Source organism: Protobothrops mucrosquamatus, unplaced genomic scaffold (genome assembly GCF_001527695.2).
Source record: "Protobothrops mucrosquamatus isolate PMUCROS unplaced genomic scaffold, P.Mucros_1.0 scaffold2957, whole genome shotgun sequence".
Taxonomy (NCBI): Eukaryota; Metazoa; Chordata; class Lepidosauria; order Squamata; family Viperidae; genus Protobothrops; species Protobothrops mucrosquamatus.
In genome coordinates, this window is record NW_015388980.1 from 99258 (window position 1) to 118557 (window position 19300).

The 19300-nt window shown below is 45.3% G+C and overlaps 1 protein-coding gene across 1 annotated transcript in view; it reads right to left on the reverse strand.

The window, feature by feature from the left end:
• Positions 1-19300, reverse strand: part of ADGRB1 (adhesion G protein-coupled receptor B1) — a gene marked incomplete at both ends in the record, with an annotated part of 115077 nt that overhangs the window by 86037 nt on the left and 9740 nt on the right. Inside the window, 2 exons of the mRNA XM_015826099.1 lie at positions 2635-2799; positions 5774-5881. Of these exons, the coding sequence (XP_015681585.1) occupies positions 2635-2799; positions 5774-5881 (273 nt within the window). The remainder of the gene's footprint in view (positions 1-2634; positions 2800-5773; positions 5882-19300) is intronic.

Below are 19300 nucleotides of genomic sequence, written 5' to 3' on the forward strand. Positions count from 1 at the left end.
CCCCCTAAAAATTTATTAAAACACCCCTTTAAAAAGAACCTTAATTTGGCCAATTTCAATAATTTTCTATTAGCACCCGCAGCATGCCACCTCTCAGGGTTCCAAACCCCATCCTCAAGGTGGGCCCTTGTGATCTTAATGGGCCAGGCCTGCGCGAGGGGTGAATCGCGCAGGGCCAATAGGACCGTCCTCGGATACATTGATTAAATCATAAGTCCGGCTGTGGGAGATCAAAAAGAAGAAAGGGGGGGAAGGGTTTTCAGTCTCGGCCACACCAAGTTCTCCATCGGCTGGAACGGGGCCAAAGCCAGGATCCTCCAGGCCATCCTCCACCGGCCAGAGACAAGGCCAGGGCCACATCATCAGTGCTTGAAGGGAGTGGAGTTTATGGAGAGGAGGAGGAGGAGGAGGAGGAGGAGGAGGAGGAGGAAGACTGTGGGGTTCTTGGTGCTCTCTGAGCTTGGTTGTTTTCTTGCAGATGTTTCATGACCCAACTAGGTAATATCATCAGTGCAACAAAGGAGTGGAGTTTGTGAAGAGGAGAAGGAAGAGGAAGACGACAATGACTGTGGTCTTGGTGCTCTCTGAGCTTGGTGATTTTCTTGCAGATGGAGGGAATGGGGTTTTTCTCTGTTTTAATACAACTGGTTTGCTCTATCAACTCAAGAACACGCCCATCAACACTGACAGGGCAAACCACCAGTATATAAATAGACAGCAAACCCCATTCCTCCTCCTCTTGCTCTTCCTCCTCCTCTTCTTCCCCCACACACCCCACTCCCATCTAGCACTGATTATGTCCCCTAGTTGGGTCATAAAACACCTGCAAGAAAACCACCAAGCTCAGAGAGAATCAAGGACCCCACAGTCATCGTCGTTGTCCTCCTCCTCCTCCTCCTCCTCCTCCTCCTCCTCCTCCTCCTTTCCACAAACCCCTCTCCCTTCTAGCACTGATGATGTTATCTAGTTGGGTCATCTACAGGAAAACAACCGAGCTCAGAGACCACTAAGGACCCCACAGTCGTCGTCGTCGTCGTCGTCCTCCTCCTCCTCCTCCTCCTCAAACCCCTCTCCCTTCTAGCACTGATGATGTTACCTAGTTGGGTCATGAGAAGTCTGCAAGAAAACAGCCAAGCTCAGAGACCACCGAAGACCCCTCAGATCTGATACTTCTTAAACTAAACAGAAGTCTTCTCTAACACAGAGCAGAATTTCATCCCAAGAGTTAAACAGGATTCATTCCTAGATGTGAATCCAAATGTTGCACCATGTCCTTTGTGTCATCACATAAAAGATGCACAATTGACAGTATCTGTATCACTTGCCTAACCATATCAGGGTACACCTGATGTCTTTGTGGCTTGTTAAGCATACATGTGATTTTAAAGAAGTGTTGATAAGAGCCGAGTCCAGGTTTCCATAGATATATAATTTCGGAGATGAGAATCAACTGGGTATTTTAATGAGAACACAAAACAGATTAGCTCTCCAACATCCCACTGCCACCATCTTACTGGTTTGCCCTTTTCAACAGCACACACTGAATTATTTTTGCAACTGAAAACATATGCTTGTGGGTGAAATCGCTCAGGCAGGCAGGAACCACAAGGTGATATTTTTCTTTCCACTGCGATTTGGAACGGAGTCCAAGTTCCTTGAAGCCCTTTCAGAAATAACACAAGTTAGGGGAAACTATCCAATAAAAGCGAACATCTGTAGCTAAGAGTTGAATTGTGGGCTTCTTGGTTCTTACTGAACTTATTTGTTGAGTTGGAGATGTTTCATTACCCAACTAGGTAATATCATCAGTACCATTATCTTCATCAGTAAACTAGTGGTGGGATTCCGCTGGTTCGCACCACTTTGGCAGAACCAGTAGCTAATTTTTTGTTGCCCAGGCCCAGAATGGACTTCCAGAAGTGGCATCCACATAGAGAACCGCTTGTTCACATATTTGAATCCCACCACTGCAGTAAACCCTAGGAAGAACGGTTGTGGGAACTTGGAACCTCTGGTCTAATGAAGAGAAGGACTAGGAGTGACATGATAGCAGTCTTGCAATACTTGAGGAAAGGGGTCACAGAGAGGAAAGGGGTCAACCTATTTTCCAAAGAACCTCAGGGCAAGACAAGAAGTAAGAGATGGAAGCTTAATGAGAGATTGAAGCTAGAAGGAAAGATACATTTTTTAATACAATTAATCAGTGGAATGGCTGCCTCCAGAAGTTATGGGTGCTCCATCATTGGAGGTTTTCAAGAAGAGATTGGACATCCATTTATCTGGAGTGGTTTAAGGTCTCCTGCTTGAGCAAGGAGTCGGATGAGAAAATCCTCCAACGTTCCTTGCAACTCTGTTATTCTGTAACTCGTTAGATGACAGTTGCACTGGTGATGTTACCTAGTTGGGTCATGAAACATCTTCACGCAACATACAAGCTCAGAGAACGCCAAGACCTCAACAGGCAAAAACTATTTCAGGTGTTGCGTTTAGTGTGCATTATTTATACAGATTGCAGAATTCTGCGGTTCCCCCTCTGATTTGATGCTGAAGCTCTTTCAGCTGGAAGCACACCCTGCCCCGTGTCTGGAAGAGAGAAGGGGGAAGGAATGAGGGGTGGCGCATGAAGGTCATCACCTGGACAGACTGCAGAATTGTTGCATTGGCGTTGTTCGCGGAGGGGCCCACTGCATTGGGTGCTGTACGAATACGACACACAGAACCGAGTCCTAGTCTGCCAGCCCTCCCCACAGGTGGTCGAACAGACGCTCCAGGGCGACCACTCTTCCGCCGCTGGATCACCTGTCAAGGTGTAGAACACAGGAAACTACCTTATCCTGAGGTTGACCACCCATTTTTTTTTTGCATTAGAGAGAGGTGGAAACGGGTCAAGAGGGACATGGCATGGATTCTCCAAGTTGTGCTCTCTCTTGGGGAGCCAACATTTCTTCTTTAACCTTAGGTGGGACCATGGGAACAGGGAGCATGTCCTTGCTTGAGATGTCAAGGTCAAAAGTAGGCAATTATACAAGCTATATAAATAATGCAGGTACTCAATGGGAATGTATTAAGCGAGAATTCCATTGCAGGTAAGTCCTTAAGAAACAACTGCAATGGGGTCTACCCATTGCAGTCGTTATGTCGTAATAATAACTGTCACCTAAATGACCTGATTTTACGACCTTTTTTTGCAGTGTTGTTAAGTAAATCCACAGTTATTAAGTGAACCAACAGCTTGCTATGGACACAGTTTTGCCCCAAACTGAAATAAATACTGATTTTCAGCAATGTTTCATAAAACGTAACTGCAAACGAGCATAAACACAGCCACATTGCTGAGCAGGTTTGGCTTCTCAATTCAGAACGGAAGAACCTTCTTGGAGGAGAAGCGAAACCTCTTCAAAGAAAAACAAAGAAAGTCCAGCTGCCTCTTGAAAAAAACACTTTGGGGGCATCCCGAGATTAAAACGAAGTAAGAATGCTGCATGGGGTTAAACCAGTCATCCTGTCTTTATCTGGGTTAATTAAGTGTGCTCATTGATCTAATGCAGCACGTTTGAGCTGCAAAGTTCTGCATTTCTGCTAGATGGCAGCCAAGAGTTTTCTTTACTGGCTAGCTGAGGAATTCTGGGAATTGAAGCTCACAAGTTGCCAGGTTTGGAGACCCTGGTTTATGCAGTCACAAAGTCCCATCCCCCTTGGTTACCATTGACTGTCATCTAGCTTAGAGGTCCTCAACCTTTTGGGCACCAGGGACCGGTTCCATGGAGAGAGGTTTTTCCATGGCCCGGAGGGGGCGTGGTTTTGTGTGTTGCCTGCATCCTGTGGATGGGGCTTTGCTTGTTTGTGCAGACTGGTTGCTGGCATGCCGCAACCCGGTACTGGTCCATAGACCGGGGATTGGGGAGCCCTGATCTAGCTCTAACCAGATGCTGACCCTTATATGAGAAGGTTCCTGTGCATAGTGTAGCAATACATCTGTTAATTTGAAACCTTCATGTATGGACCTGATTTTTGCTCCTGACAATGCAGTGCAAGTAGCCCCCTATATATGCAACCTACGACCAAAATTTATGTTGCTAAGTGAAGAAAAGTCTAGTGTCTCCTGCTTGAGCAGGCGGTTGGGCTAGAAGACTTCCAAGGTCCCTTCCAGCTCTATTCTGATGGATTGATTGAAATTTGTTAAATGAGTTTTGCCCCGTTTTACGTCTTTCCTTGACAAATTTGGTAACTGAACAATTGTAGCTGTGAAATTAGCAACTCGGTTGAGAAGGAAATCTGGTTTTCCCCCTTGAGTCTGCTTGTCAGAAGGTCGCAAAAGGGGATTGCCCGATCCCAGAGACACTGCAGCGTGACTCACGTCATAAACACGAGTGACTTATGACCCTCTTTCACACTTACGACCATTGTAGCCTCCCCGCGGTCACGTGACTTATATTCGAATGCTTGACAACCGACTCGCACCATAAACATGAGTCAGTTGTCAAGCATTTGAATATAAATCACGTGACCGCGGGGAGGCTGCAACGGTCGTAAGTGTGAAAGAGGGTCTTAAGTCCCTTTTTTTTCAGTGCCGTTGTAAATTTGAACAGTCTCTAAATGAACTGTTATAAGCGGAGGACTCTCCTGGTACTAGCAACTGCCCATGAGCAATTGCTATGTAGTCAACTGCCAAACTGAGAATACTACAGAACACTTATTGTGCTATCAGTAGAAGAGCATATTTGTAGCTCAGGGCTGAACTGTGGGATCCTTGGTGCCCTCTGAGCTTGGTTCTTTTCGTGCAGATGTTTCATGACCCAACTAGGTACCATCATCCATGCGGATGCTGTCACCTAGTTGGGTAATGAAATGTCTACAAAGGAAACAACCAAACTCAAAAAGCACCAAGGACTGCACACTTACATTGCTATTCATGCCCAACTGGTTTGCTTAACTGATGGATCCGAATCTTGAGCAAATCCCCCCCCATGGGTGAATTTTATAACCAGGTTAAGGATGTTAGTCTAAGACAGACCAATAATGGCTTACAAGTGAATATCTGGAAGCCAAACGGCCTCTCAATGTTTAATCTTCCCTCTTTGTTTCTTCTGCCCTAATGAAAATAAAATCAGGCTAATTTGACAATCCTTTTTCAATTTTACTTGTTTTTTTGTAAGTAAAAACCCAGATCTTCAATAAGAATAAGAAATCTTTTAGTCCTCAAATTTTAGAAAGATAAAAATCCAGTTAGAATCGAGTTATTCTTTCAGCGTTTTAAACTCCCCTGGATAGCCAGTCGCTGCTGTTTTTAGAGGGCGGGGTAGAATTTCCCTTCCCTCTCTCCACAGGGGAAAAAATAATTTGGGCAGCTTATACAGGTGGAAAAAATATTTAGGATTGAAGAGAGGTCCAGATCTCACCCAGTCTCATCTGCGCTGCTTTATAGGTGCCTGGTGGTAAGTTTGACTTCGGCTGTCTGCAGCCTAGTGACGGGCCATATTTCTATGGCCAATCTTTCATCTGCCGGTTTGGAGGGCTGCCCTGGATTGAGCAGAAGGGCTGCCGACCTACTGCGATCAAGCGGGGATCCCCTCCTTGCTTGTCGCCCCTACAGGGTGACTTTCGACCCTTTCGAGGGTCCCCCAGCAGTGCGAAATCGGACGTGGAAGACGGAGCTTGCCTTCCAATGTCCGCAGCAGCCGCGGCGGCAAACTGGAAGGCTAATTTGAGCCTTCACATATGGAACTGTTGGTCTTTTACATTGCCTTCATTTTCTAACATTTGGGCTACGTACCTATCTGTGGCGCAGGATAGCCGTATTTCTGAAAGTCTTCTATGTCATCTCTTTTCCGGTTATCTGTCGACCGTAGAGACTGACTCCGGGAGTTATAGTGCACATTAGCTAGAAGAAAAAGGGAAAAAAAGAAAAAGGGGGGAAAAAAGAGAAGAATCTAGATGAACACCCTTGCGAGAATCCTCTTCTCCAAACTTTTGTTTCAAGGGCAGAACAAGAAAGGAACATTTCACACTACTAGAAGACGGGGCTCTCTTTGTTAAGGTGAGGCTGAATGTAAGGTCTGCACCTACTTCAGAAAGGAAGATCAGAGGCAAACAATAAAGGCTCCATTACATGTTCCCATGCCTGATTTAAGGTGACCTAAACCCCCATTATGAAGAGGACTTATTGAAGGAGACATGCCTGCTTTTCTTTTCAGATAAATGCAGTGAGAAAGCGGGACTCAAATAATCCACATGCTGACTTTAAAAAAAAAGGCCATGTATATCTCATTAGAATTGAAAATGGGGGCACTGAAGTGCGGATAGCTTTAGATTCAACCATTAACATTACAGAATATAGAACATAGAATAATCAGGTTGAAAGGACCTTGCAGGTCTTCTAGTCCCACCCCCTCCAGTGATGGAACACCCACAATTTCTGGAGGCAAGCCACTCCACTGATTAATTGTTCCCACTGTAAGAAACGTTATCCTGGGGACAACAAACCAACCACTTGATGGGCTCCATATCACTCTGAAGTCCTCAGGCCCACCTGGCAAAACCAGGTCTTCAGGGCCTTTCCAAAGAGTGTCAAATTGGGGGTCAATCCTTAATCTCTACCCAGACCAACACCAAGGATACTGTTCCACAGACAATGTCACCTACAAAATCAACTGTACCCATTGCAACCAAGTCTACCTTGGACATACATCACGTCAATTAAAAACCAGGATCCACGAAAAGCGGCTGGCAGTCAAATGCCACAATTCCAAATCCTTAATCTCTACCCACACCAACACCAAGGATGCTGTTCCACAGACAGGGAGCCACTCACAGAAAAGATGTTTCTTCTGGAATTATCCAGGACCAAAGACAAGATACAGAAGGACGAAAGAAACAATGTCACCTACAAAATAAAACTGTTAATGATTGCAACCAATTCTATACTGGACATACATCACATCAATTGAAAACCAGGATCCATGAACACCGGCTGGCAGTCAAATGCCACCATCTCAAATCCTTAATCTCTACCCACACCAACACCCAACAACACCAGTTTGATTGGAGCAACTCGAAAATCATTGGCCACCCAGGCTCGTGAGTTCCTAGAACAGTGGTTCTCAACCTTTTTAATGCCGTGACCCCCAACCGGTCGTAAGTCGAGGACTAAACCGGTCATAAGTTGAGGACTAAACCGGTCGTAAGTCGAGGACTACCCAACCGGTCGTAAGTCGAAGACTTTCCCTGCCCGGGAGTGCCACACATGCGTGGTTCTGCCCCCTGCGCCGGCCGAGGCGTAGCTGGCAAGCGGCAGAGACGGAGCAGGCCGACCACCAGCTGGCCCAGCCCAAGGGAGGTAAGGCACCCGCCGGAAAAGGGGGAAAAAATGGCGGACAGCCTTGCTTGGTGACCCCCGTGAAATGGTCGATCGACCCCAAATGGGGTCGCGACCCATAGGTTGAGAACCACTGTCCTAGAATACTGGCACTCCACAAGCAATTCCATCAACAGACACTTTGACCTACAATCAGCCTACAAACCCCTCAGGGTCCAAATCAACCACATAGCCAGCCAGAGACAACACCGGCCCTCAACCATCCCGTGCAGGCCCCCCTCCCACCAGCACTTCGCCTCCCAACAACCCAGACCCTCCCCATCACAAGACCCATCACAAGCTTCTCACTGATGATTCACACCTGACCCATCACAGGACCCTCACTTGATACACCCACACCTGAAGCCCTTATAAACAGAAGAACACCAACACAGACATCTCCTAAACCAGACATGTCAAACACAAGGCCCGGGGGCCGGATGCGGCCTGCAAAGTGGTTTCATGTGGCCCACGAAGCCATCCTGAAAACAGTGAGGGAACGGCCCCCGCTGCCTTGGCCCTGGCCCAGGCCAGCCAGGAGCCAATGTACAATTTTGTGGTGGCTATCTTGGCACTTGCCCCGGTGGACCATGCCTTGGCACTTTCCCCGGTCCCACCCCCTTCTGCCAGAGACCCTCAGATGTCCCACTCCTGCCCAGGCCCCCATAGGCACCCTTGACGCGAATGATGTAGAACTGGCCACGCCCACCCAGTAGGCCAAACCCACTCTGGCCATACCCCCCCGCCCCAGGGCAACCGCAATGCTGATGTGGCCCTCAGTGAAATTGAGTTTGACACCCCTGTCCTAAACTCTAATGAAGATGTTATCTAGCCTGGTAATGAAACATTTGGAAACCAACCCACAAGCTCGGAGAACGAACCTTCACCTTCAAAATCCTTCTTCTTGGTCCCACCAGATGGACCTCTTTAATAGAGATGACCTGGAACCTGCCCTACCTCTGTGGTTCAGTGGATCAGGTAAATACAACTCCCAGCTCCGGTGGATCAGGTAGATACAACTGGGAAAAGATGGTCCTTCAAATACAACTGGGAAAAGATGGCCCCAGGTTATCAGCCACCCAAAATATTTCTGTAGGCTTTTTCGTCTGCTTACTAAAGTTGTCTGGCCTTTTAAAACCCTGCAGAATTTGGAACGGAAAGGTTTATATCCCTTGCAGTCATCTGGTCGTTAGTACTCTCTCTGAGGATCGTTGAGGCCACTTGGAGGTTCATCTATATGCCCTCAGGGTCACCTCAATAGTGCAAATGGGTGTGGAGCCTGCTTGGAAGTGCTGACCAGTGTTTCACTCTCATTTGCACTACTTGGGTGATCCTGAAGGCACAGAAGGAACCTCTTAAGTGTCCTCAATGACTCTCAGAAAGAGTGCAAATGACAAGATGACGGCAAGGGATTAAAAATCCTTCCATCCTCCACCATTCAGTCAGAACTGAAGAAGCTTCTTGGATGAGAAGCAAAATGTCTTCAAAGAAAAAAAACAAGTCCAGTTGCCTTTTGAAAAAGCACTTTGGGGACAACCATGATCTGGATGACTGAGAATCTCCATAGATTTCTAGAGAAAGCTTCACCCCCTCTTCCTGTTTTTAAGAAGTTTCATCTCTGCAAAATAAATACAAAGAGAATCTGAATACAAACTGAAGAACATCAGAGAGAGTTTGCAGTTGGACTGCTGCTACTTCTAAGCATGCACAGAGTGCATTTTATTCCGAGAAGAGCGGTAATCTCAGCAATATTGAAAATGAAATTCAATGGTGAAAAAAGCAAGGTTCTACATTTAGGCAAGAAAAACCAAATGCACAAGTACAGCATAGGTGGCACCTTGCTCAATAGTAGTAACTGTGAGAGGGACCTCGGAGTCCTAGTGGACAATCACCTAAATATGAGCCAGCCGTGTGCTGCAGCTGCCAAAAAGGCCAACACAGTGCTAGGCTGCATTAACAGAGGGAGAGAATCAAGATCACGTGAAGTATTAATACCACTTTACAAGGCCTTGGTAAGGCCACACTTGGAATACTGCATCCAGTTTTGGTCACCACGATGTAAAAAAGTGGTTGAGACTCTAGAAAGAGTACAGAGAAGAGCAACAAAGATGATTAGGGGACTGGAGGCTAAAGCATATAAGGAACGGCTGTTGGAATTGGGTATGTCTAGTTTAATGAAGAGAAGGACGAGGGGGGACATGATAGCAGTGTTCCAATATCTCAGGGGTTGCCATAAAGAAGAGGGAGTCAAGCTATTCTCCAAAGCGCCTGAAGGCAGNCCTGACAGTGAGAACAATTAACCAGTGGAACAACCTGCCTCCAGAAGCGGTGAATGCTCCAACACTGGAAGTTTTTAAGAAGAGACTGGACAGCCATTTGTCTGAAATGGTATAGGGTTTCCTGCCTGAGCAGGGGGTTGGACTAGATGACCTTCAAGGTCCCTTCCAACTTTACTATTATTATTATTATTATTATATCGGAGAACAAAACCTAACAGCGAGCAACTTTAGTTTAGGATGCAGCTGTTCCTAAAATATAATCAAATTTTGATTCCAAAATAGGATTTTCGGCAGCACTTTCGGCTGCAGAGGAAGTAATCGGTGAGAAAAAGCACAATTAATTCCTAATGCATTCAATTTTTATGAATAGCAATTTTTTTTTGCCTCCCTCAAAATTAATACAACATATCATTAAACCAAAGACAGCAAAATTGGGACAATTGCTGCTCCGCTGAGTAAGAACTATTGCCACGGCTCACGAGACAGCAGGAAAATAAACAATTTTGATACCATGATACAATTAAAACAAGCACAAAAAACCATCAACATTTTGTTTTCAGGATTTAAAATGTTCTCATAAACAATCTGTACAGTCGAGACGCAGATTCTTCCGAGCAATCGTGGAAATTCCCCCGTGAAATGTTGAGAAATATTTATTTGCTTCCTCTTCTGCTCCAAATGTGGGCTTTCGTTTCTTCGAAACAAAGCTGGCGGCTTTGTAATTAAGAAGCTCAGGATTCAAATTAGTTTGTGAAGAAGCTTCTTCTCATGAGCCCCACATCCCCACCTGCTTTTTTTCTTTCTTTTTTTCCTCTGCCTCGTTTCCCTCTGATCTGAAGGTCTTCAAGATTTGGTGGTGGTGTTTTCAAGCTTGCTAAATCTGTTTTCCGAAATGGCAAAAACAGATAGACTGGAACCATTGCAATTATATTTTTTTGTATTTCAGACCTGTGACCTGCTTTCAGATTGGGAGGACAATCTATTTTGTGAACTTCATCAGGAGAAAAAGGACTAGGAAGGGTGACATGATAGCAGTCTTCCAATATTTGAGGGGCTGCCACAGAGAAGAGGGGGGGGGGGTCGAGCTATTCTCCAAAGCACCTGAAGGCAGGACAAGAAGCAACAGATGGAAACTAATGGAGGAGAGAAGCAACCTGAAACTAAGGAGAAATTTCCTGACAGCGAGAACAAATTAATCAGTGGAACAGCTTGCTTCCAGAAGTTGGGGTGCTCCATCATGGGAGGTTTTTTTTAAGAAGCTGCCACAAAGAAGAAGGGGTCAACCTATTCTCCAAAACACCTGAGGGCAGGATAAGAAGTAACGGATGGAAGCTTATCAAAGAGAGAGAAGCAATCTAGAACTAAGGACAAATTTTGCTGTTCTGTATTCTGTAAAGGTATATTTGGTTTGGGTTCAGAATAGAATAGAATAGAGCTGGAAGGGACCTTGGAGGTCTTCTACTCCAGCCCCCTGCTTGAGCAGGAGAACCAATACCATCTCAGACAGGTGGCTGTCCAGTCTCTTCTTAAATCCTCCAGTGATGGAGCGCCCACAATTTCTGGAGGCAAGCTGTTCCACTGGTTAATTGTCCTCACTGTTAGGAAGTTTCTCCTTAATTCCAGGTTGCTTCTCTCTTTGGTCAGTTTCCAACCATTGTTTCTCGTCCTTCCCTCTGGTGCTTTGGAGAATAATGTGACCCCCTCTTCTTTATGGCAGCCCCTCAAATACTGGAATGCTGCTATCATGTCTCCCCTGTTTCTTCTTTTCTCTAGAACCTGTATTGGAAAGAACTGGAGAAATCAAACTTCCTCCCAATGATCTGGAGAGCTATTTGATGACTTCTCTTCTCCAACCTATCTGTGCAGAGTCCGTTCCAACTGATCCCCTCACTTGGCATTCAGGTTCCACCTGATGAGACCCTGAATGGCCAAGATTGTCCTCTAATGAGTTGCACAATTGCTTTCTATTCCCCTGCCACCATCTTGGATCTCAGCTGCCAAACTCGGGCTAATTAAAGCTGATGGGGTCTAAACAGCCGAAATTCAAAGTCTGTTCTTGCAACAGCAGCAGAAATTGTTGAGTGGGAAAAATTGATACCCTCCTCCTTGGAACCAATGGAGGTCCCATTAGTTAATGACATGGGGAAACTTCAAGGAATTTAGGCTTTCCTAGGACCCAATAATAGTAATAATAATAATAATAATAATAATAATAATAATAATAATAATAATAATAATAATAATAATAATAATAATAATAATAAAAGTTGGAAGGGACCTTGGAGGTCATCTAGTCCAACCCCCTGCTCAGGCAGGAATCCCTATACCATTTCAGACAAATGGCTGTCCAGTCTCTTCTTAAAAACTTCCAGTGTTGGAGCATTCACCGCTTCTGGAGGCAGGTTGTTCCACTGGTTAATTGTTCTCACTGTCAGGAAGTTTCTCCTTAGTTCTAGGTTGCTTCTCTCCTTGATTAGTTTCCATCTGTTGCTCCTTGTCCTGCCTTCAGGTGCCTTGGAAAATAGCTTGACTCCCTCTTCTTTGTGGCAGCCCCTGAGACATTGGAAGGCTGCTATCATGTCCCCCCTCGTCCTTCTCTTCATTAAACTAGACATACCCAATTCCAGCAACCGTTCCTTGTATGTTTTAGCCTCCAGTCCCCTGATCATCTTTGTTGCTCTTCTTTGCACTCTTTCTAGAGTCTCAGCATCTTTTTTACATCGTGGTGACCAAAACTGGATGCCGTATTCCAAGAGTGGCCTTAGCAAGGCATTGTAAAGTGGTATTAATACTTCACGTGATCTTGATTCTATCACTCTGTTAATGCAGCCCATTTAATCATACTCTGTTTCGTGTTATTTATTTTCAGTTTCCATGGTGCTCGTAAGCCATCAAAAGCTTCTTGTTGGGGAGAATGTGCAGATGATACGATAAACCAGAGTTTCTCTTTAAGGTGGTTTCAGCTGTCAAATGCCTTCTCTAAAATTTTATGCCTGCTGACGATTCCTGATATTGGTGGTACCAATCTGAAATGATCTGGCCTATCCTTTCTAAAAGTGGTTTTATTATATCATAGAAACACCACTATAAAGAATGTGATATATTAAAAGTAGAGGAGGAGGAGGAGGAGGAGGAGGAGGAGGAGGAGGAGGAGCAAGGGAAGGAAGGAAGGAAGGAAGGAAGAAAGGAGAGAGGAGAAAGGAAGGAAGGAAGGAAGGAAGGAAGGAAGGAAGGAAGGAAGGAAGGAAGGAAGGAAGGAAGGAAGGAAGGAAGGAAGAAGCAAAAGAGGAAGGAACGAGGAAGAGAAATAGGGAAGGAGGGAGGAAGGAAGGGGAAGGAGAAGGGAGGAAGAGAGGGAGTGAGGAGAAGGAAGGAAGAGAAAGAGAGAGAGAAGAAGGAAGGAAGGAAGGAGATGTATGATTGAGAGGAAGGAAGGAAGGAAGGAAGGAAGAAGGAAGGAGGGAAGGAGGGAAGGAAGGAAGTAGAGAAAGAGGAGGAGGGGGAAGATGGAAAGAAAGAAAAAGAGAAGGAGGTGAAGAAGGTGTAAAAGAAGGTGGTGGAGAAAGAAAGAGAAAGAGAAAGAGAAAAAGGAAGGAAGAAGAGAAGAGAGAAAAGAAGGAGTGAAATAAAATATCCTCAATCAAATTCTAAAACTTCCGTTAAATTAGTCAAAATTCTCTTTTTTTGCCCTTTGGTTGGAAAAAAGAAAAGAAAGAGAAATATTCTTCAGATGTTTACATGCAACACATAGGAATCATCCTCAGCTCCAAATTCAATGCACATATATCCTTCTGTGTTGTACTTATTTGGGCTATCTGTATACAAGGGAGCTTAGCGATTAAGCTAGAAGACGTTTCAAAAGGAAGTGGAGCTACCCAAAGGCTATTTTACACATCGCATACAGAAGATCCTAACTGTAATAACCAACAGAGAACAGGAAAGCAGAAGGGTGAGTAAAGATGAAGTTAGATGTGAAGAACTTTCTAACACTCAGTCAATGTCGGTGGAGATTCTCAGCCATCCAGGTCATCCAGGTTGTCTCAAAGGTGCTTTTTCAAAAGACAAGTTTCGCTACTCATCCAAGAACCTTCTTCAGTTCTGACTGAATGGTGGAGAATGGAAGGATTTATATTCCTTGCAGCCACCTGGTCATTTGCACTCTTTATGAGAGTCGTTGAGGCCACTTGGAGGTTTATCCCACTCAGATAAACCTCCAAGTGGCCTCAACGATCCTCAGAGAGAGTACTAATGACCAGATGACTGAAAGGAATATAAATCTTTCCATTCCCCACCGTTCAGTCAGAACCGAAGAAGCTTCTTTGGATGAGCAGTGAAACGTCTTCAGGGAAAAAACAAAGTACAGTTGCCTTTTGGGGAAAAAAAACACACCCTTGGGACTCAATCCATGCCTGACACTTGAGTCCATTACTTTTCCAGCAATTTAGATGTTCTCTTGCATATCCAATTGTCCACAAACGTTATTCTTTCCTCGAAGTTGCCTCAATGTAGAGATGAAGGATTATTCTATTCAGTGGTGTGTTTTTTTAAAAGGAGGATTTATCTACCTTTTCTAACTTCTTGATAAATGAAATGCAAAGAGCGGACTGGTCCGCAGAGGCAAAATTAGACGATCTCCGTCGAGTGTGCGGAAAGGACTACACAAATAGCCATATTCGCCATTCTTGTTGAGCCAGCTTGTGACAAAGGTCTGGCCAGCTGCAACCATTTTTTTGCTCAAAGGTCAGGTGCTAGCAAATACATATGGAAGCCGTCACTGAGGGACAACAGATTTATCTCCCGCGTCTTGGACACCAGCCTGTTCTCCAGTCCCTCCTCCTCATAGCTCCGTCTGACATTCATCCTCAAGGCAGGGTTTTTAATTTTAGCTCCCTTCACTGTTCTCACCACAAAATTAACATATCAGGGCACTTTGGCTTGGCAAGAAGAATTGCACATTAAGGAAGCACGTGCCTCGTGAAACGAACTAGTGCTCTGCTTAAATTTGGATGAGTGTCACTGTCACGGCAGGAAATAAGTCAGACCTTAGGCAGGGGGAGAGCAGAGAACAGACCACGGTCAGTTTCCCTGGTGCAACGTCTCAGATTTGTCTTTGGGTCCAGCATCCCTTCCTTTGGGTCTGGGGCCAGGTCCACTTTCCAAGCCTGAGTAGGAAGGGCTGGGGGAAAGGTATTTTAAATAATTCTGGGGCACGTGCGCTTCCCGTCACTTATGCCGGGAAGCCCGTTGAGATGTTTCCACTTGGTTTCAGATGTATTTATTAATTTAGTTTGAAAGGAAAAACATAACTTAGGACTCTCCCACATGGTGCAAGAGCTGGAAGGAAGCATGCCAGGGTAAAAATATGTGGACCCCGCTTGCAAATGCTCGTCTGCTTCAGCTACGAAGCAGAAAAATGTAGAACATAGAATAAGAGGGCTGGAAGTGGTCTTGGGGGTGTTCTAGTCCGACCCCCTGCTCAAGCAGGAGAACAAATCTCTTCTTGAAAACCTCCAGTGATGGTGATGGAGCACCCACAACTTCTGGAGGCAAAGTGTCCCACTGGTTAGCTGTTCTAACTGTCAGGAATTTTCTCCTTAGTCCTAGGTTGCTTCTATCCTTTATTAGTTTCCATCCATTGCTTCTTGTCCTGCCTCAGGTGTCTTGCAGAATAGGCTGGCTCCCTCTTTTTTGTGGCAGCCCCTCAAATATTGGAAGACTGCCATCCTCTCACCCCTAATCAGAGAAGAGCAACTAAGATGATCAAAGGCCTGGAGACTAAAACAGACGAAGAACGGCAGCAGGACTTGGGTTTGGCTAGTCTAGACAAAAGAAGGACGACTAGGGGAGACATGATAGCAGCCTTCCAGTATTTGAGGGGCTGCCACAAAGAACAGGGGGCTCAAATTATTCTCCAAAGCACCAGAGGGCAGGAAAAGAAACAATGGTTGGAAACTGACCAAGGAGAGAAGCAACCTGGAACTAAGGAGAAACTTCCTGATAGTGAGGACAATTAACCAGTGGAACAGCTTGCCTCCAGAAGTTGTGGGAAGCGAAACGTCTTCAAAGAAAAACAAGAAAGTCCAGTTGCCTCTTGAAAAAAAGCATCTTTGGGACAACCAGGACCTGGATGACTGAGAATCTCCATAGACCCCTTAGATATTATAACAGTGTTATCACATCAGCCCTAGTCCTTCTTTTCCTTAAACTAGACATACCCAATTCCAGCAACTGTTCTTCACATTTTCTGGGCCTGCACACCTGTGTGCAAACAATGGGAGGAAGAGAGCTGCAAAAAAACCGGGTACTTTAACATTTGAAAGAGACTCGTTGTGCCGCTCCTCACAACCATTGCACAGATTTCCAACGGCTCGCTCCTCNTATATCATAGAAACACCACTATAAAGAATGTGATATATTAAAAGTAGAGGAGGAGGAGGAGGAGGAGGAGGAGGAGGAGGAGGAGGAGCAAGGGAAGGAAGGAAGGAAGGAAGGAAGAAAGGAGAGAGGAGAAAGGAAGGAAGGAAGGAAGGAAGGAAGGAAGGAAGGAAGGAAGGAAGGAAGGAAGGAAGGAAGGAAGAAAGAAAGAAAGAAAGAAAGAAGCAAAAGAGGAAGGAACGAGGAAGAGAAATAGGGAAGGAGGGAGGAAGGAAGGAGAAGGAGAAGGGAGGAAGAGAGGGAGTGAGGAGAAGGAAGGAAGAGAAAGAGAGAGAGAAGAAGGAAGGAAGGAAGGGAGGAAGAAGGAAGGAGGGAAGGAGGGAAGGAAGGAAGGAGAGAAAGAGGAGGAGGGGGAAGATGGAAAGAAGGAAAAAGAGAAGGAGGTGAAGAAGGTGTAAAAGAAGGTGGTGGAGAAAGAAAGAGAAAGAGAAAGAGAAAAAGGAAGGAAGAAGAGAAGAGGGAAAAGAAGGAGTGAAATAAAATATCCTCAATCAAATTCTAAAACTTCCGTTAAATTAGTCAAAATTCTCTTCTTTTTTTTTGCCCTTTGGTTGGAAAAAAGAAAAGAAAGAGAAATATCCTTCAGATGTTTACATGCAACACATAGGAACCACCCTCAGCTCCAAATTCAATGCACATGGATCCTTCTGTGTTGTACTTATTTGGACTATCTGTATACAAGGGAGCTTAGCGATTAAGCTAGAAGACGTTTCAAAAGGAAGTGGAGCTACCCAAAGGCTATTTCACACATCGCATACAGAAGATCCTAACTGCAATAACCAACAGAGAACAGGAAAGCAGAAGGGTGAGTAAAAATGAAGTTAGATGTGAAGAACTTTCTAACACTCAATCAATGTCGGTGGAGATTCTCAGCCATCCAGGTCATCCAGGTTGTCTCAAAGGTGCTTTTTCAAAAGACAAGTTTCGCTACTCATCCAAGAACCTTCTTCAGTTCTGACTGAATGGTGGAGAATGGAAGGATTTATATTCCTTGCAGCCACCTGGTCATTTGCACTCTTTATGAGAGTCGTTGAGGCCACTTGGAGGTTTATCCCACTCAGATAAACCTCCAAGTGGCCTCAATGATCCTCAGAGAGAGTACTAACGACCAGATGACTGCAAGGAATATAAATCCTTCCATTCCCCACCGTTCAGTCGGGAACCGAAGAAGCTTCTTTGGATGAGCAGTGAAACGTCTTCAGGGAAAAAACAAAGTACAGTTGCCTTTTGGGGAAAAAAAAACACCCTTGGGACTCAATCCATGCCTGACACTTGAGTCCATTACTTTTCCAGCAATTTAGATGTTCTCTTGCATATCCAATTGTCCACAAACGTTATTCTTTCCTCGAAGTTGCCTCAATGTAGAGATGAAGGATTATTCTATTCAGTGGTGTGTTTTTTTAAAAGGAGGATTTATCTACCTTTTCTAACTTCTCGATAAATGAAATGCAAAGAGCGGACTGGTCCGCAGAGGCAAAATTAGACGATCTCCGTCGAGTGTGCGGAAAGGACTACACAAATAGCCATATTCGCCATTCTTGTTGAGCCAGCTTGTGACAAAGGTCTGGCCAGCCGCAACCATTTTTTTGCTCAAAGGTCAGGTGCTAGCAAATACATATGGAAGCCGTCACTGAGGGACAACAGATTTATCTCCCGCGTCTTGGACACCAGCCTGTTCTCCAGTCCCTCCTCCTCATAGCTCCGTCTGACATTCATCCTCAAGGCAGGGTTTTTAATTTTAGCTCCCTTCACTGTTCTCACCACGAAATTAACATATCAGGGCACTTTGGCTTGGCAAGAAGAATTGCACATTAAGGAAGCATGTGCCTCGTGAAACGAACTAGTGCTCTGCTTAAATTTGGATGAGTGTCACTGTCACGGCAGGAAATAAGTCAGACCTTAGGCAGGGGGAGAGCAGAGAACAGACCACGGTCAGTTTCCCTGGTGCAACGTCTCAGATTTGTCTTTGGGTCCAGCACCCTTCCTTTGGGTCTGGGGCCAGGTCCACTTTCCAAGCCTGAGTAGGAAGGGCTGGGGGAAAGGTATTTTAAATAATTCTGGGGCACGTGCGCTTCCCGTCACTTATGCCGGGAAGCCCATTGAGATGTTTCCACTTGGTTTCAGATGTATTTATTAATTTAGTTTGAAAGGAAAAACATAACTTAGGACTCTCCCACATGGTACAAGAGCTGGAAGGAAGCATGCCAGGCTAAAAATATGTGGACCCCGCTTGCAAACGCTCGTCTGCTTCAGATACGAAGCAGAAAAATGTAGAACATAGAATAAGAGGGCTGGAAGTGGTCTTGGGGGTGTTCTAGTCTGACCCCCTGCTCAAGCAAGAGAACAAATCTCTTCTTGAAAACCTCCAGTGATGGTGATGGAGCACCCACAACTTCTGGAGGCAAAGTGTCCCACTGGTTAGCTGTTCTACCTGTCAGGAATTTTCTCCTTAGTCCTAGGTTGCTTCTCTCCTTGATTAGTTTCCATCCATTGCTTCTTGTCCTGCCTCAGGTGTCTTGCAGAATAGGCTGACTCCCTCTTTTTTGTGGCAGCCCCTCAAATATTGGAAGACTGCCATCCTCTCACCCCTAATCAGAGAAGAGCAACTAAGATGATCAAAGGCCTGGAGACTAAAACAGGCGAAGAACGGCTGAAGGACTTGGGTTTGGCTAGTCTAGACAAAAGAAGGACGACTAGGGGAGACATGATAGCAGCCTTCCAGTATTTGAGGGGCTGCCACAAAGAACAGGGGGCTCAAATTATTCTCCAAAGCACCAGAGGGCAGGAAAAGAAACAATGGTTGGAAACTGACCAAGGAGAGAAGCAACCTGGAATTAAGGAGAAACTTCCTGATAGTGAGGACAATTAACCAGTGGAACAGCTTGCCTCCAGAAGTTGTGGGAAGCGAAACATCTTCAAAGAAAAACAAGAAAGTCCAGTTGCCTCTTGAAAAAAAGCATCTTTGGGACAACCAGGACCTGGATGACTGAGAATCTCCATAGACCCCTTAGATATTATAACAGTGTTATCACGTCAGCCCTAGTCCTTCTTTTCCTTAAACTAGACATACCCAATTCCAGCAACTGTTCTTCACATTTTCTGGGCCTGCACACCTGTGTGCAAACAATGGGAGGAAGAGAGCTGCAAAAAAACCGGGTACTTTAACATTTGAAAGAGACTCGTTGTGCCGCTCCTCACAACCATTGCACAGATTTCCAACGGCTCGCTCCTC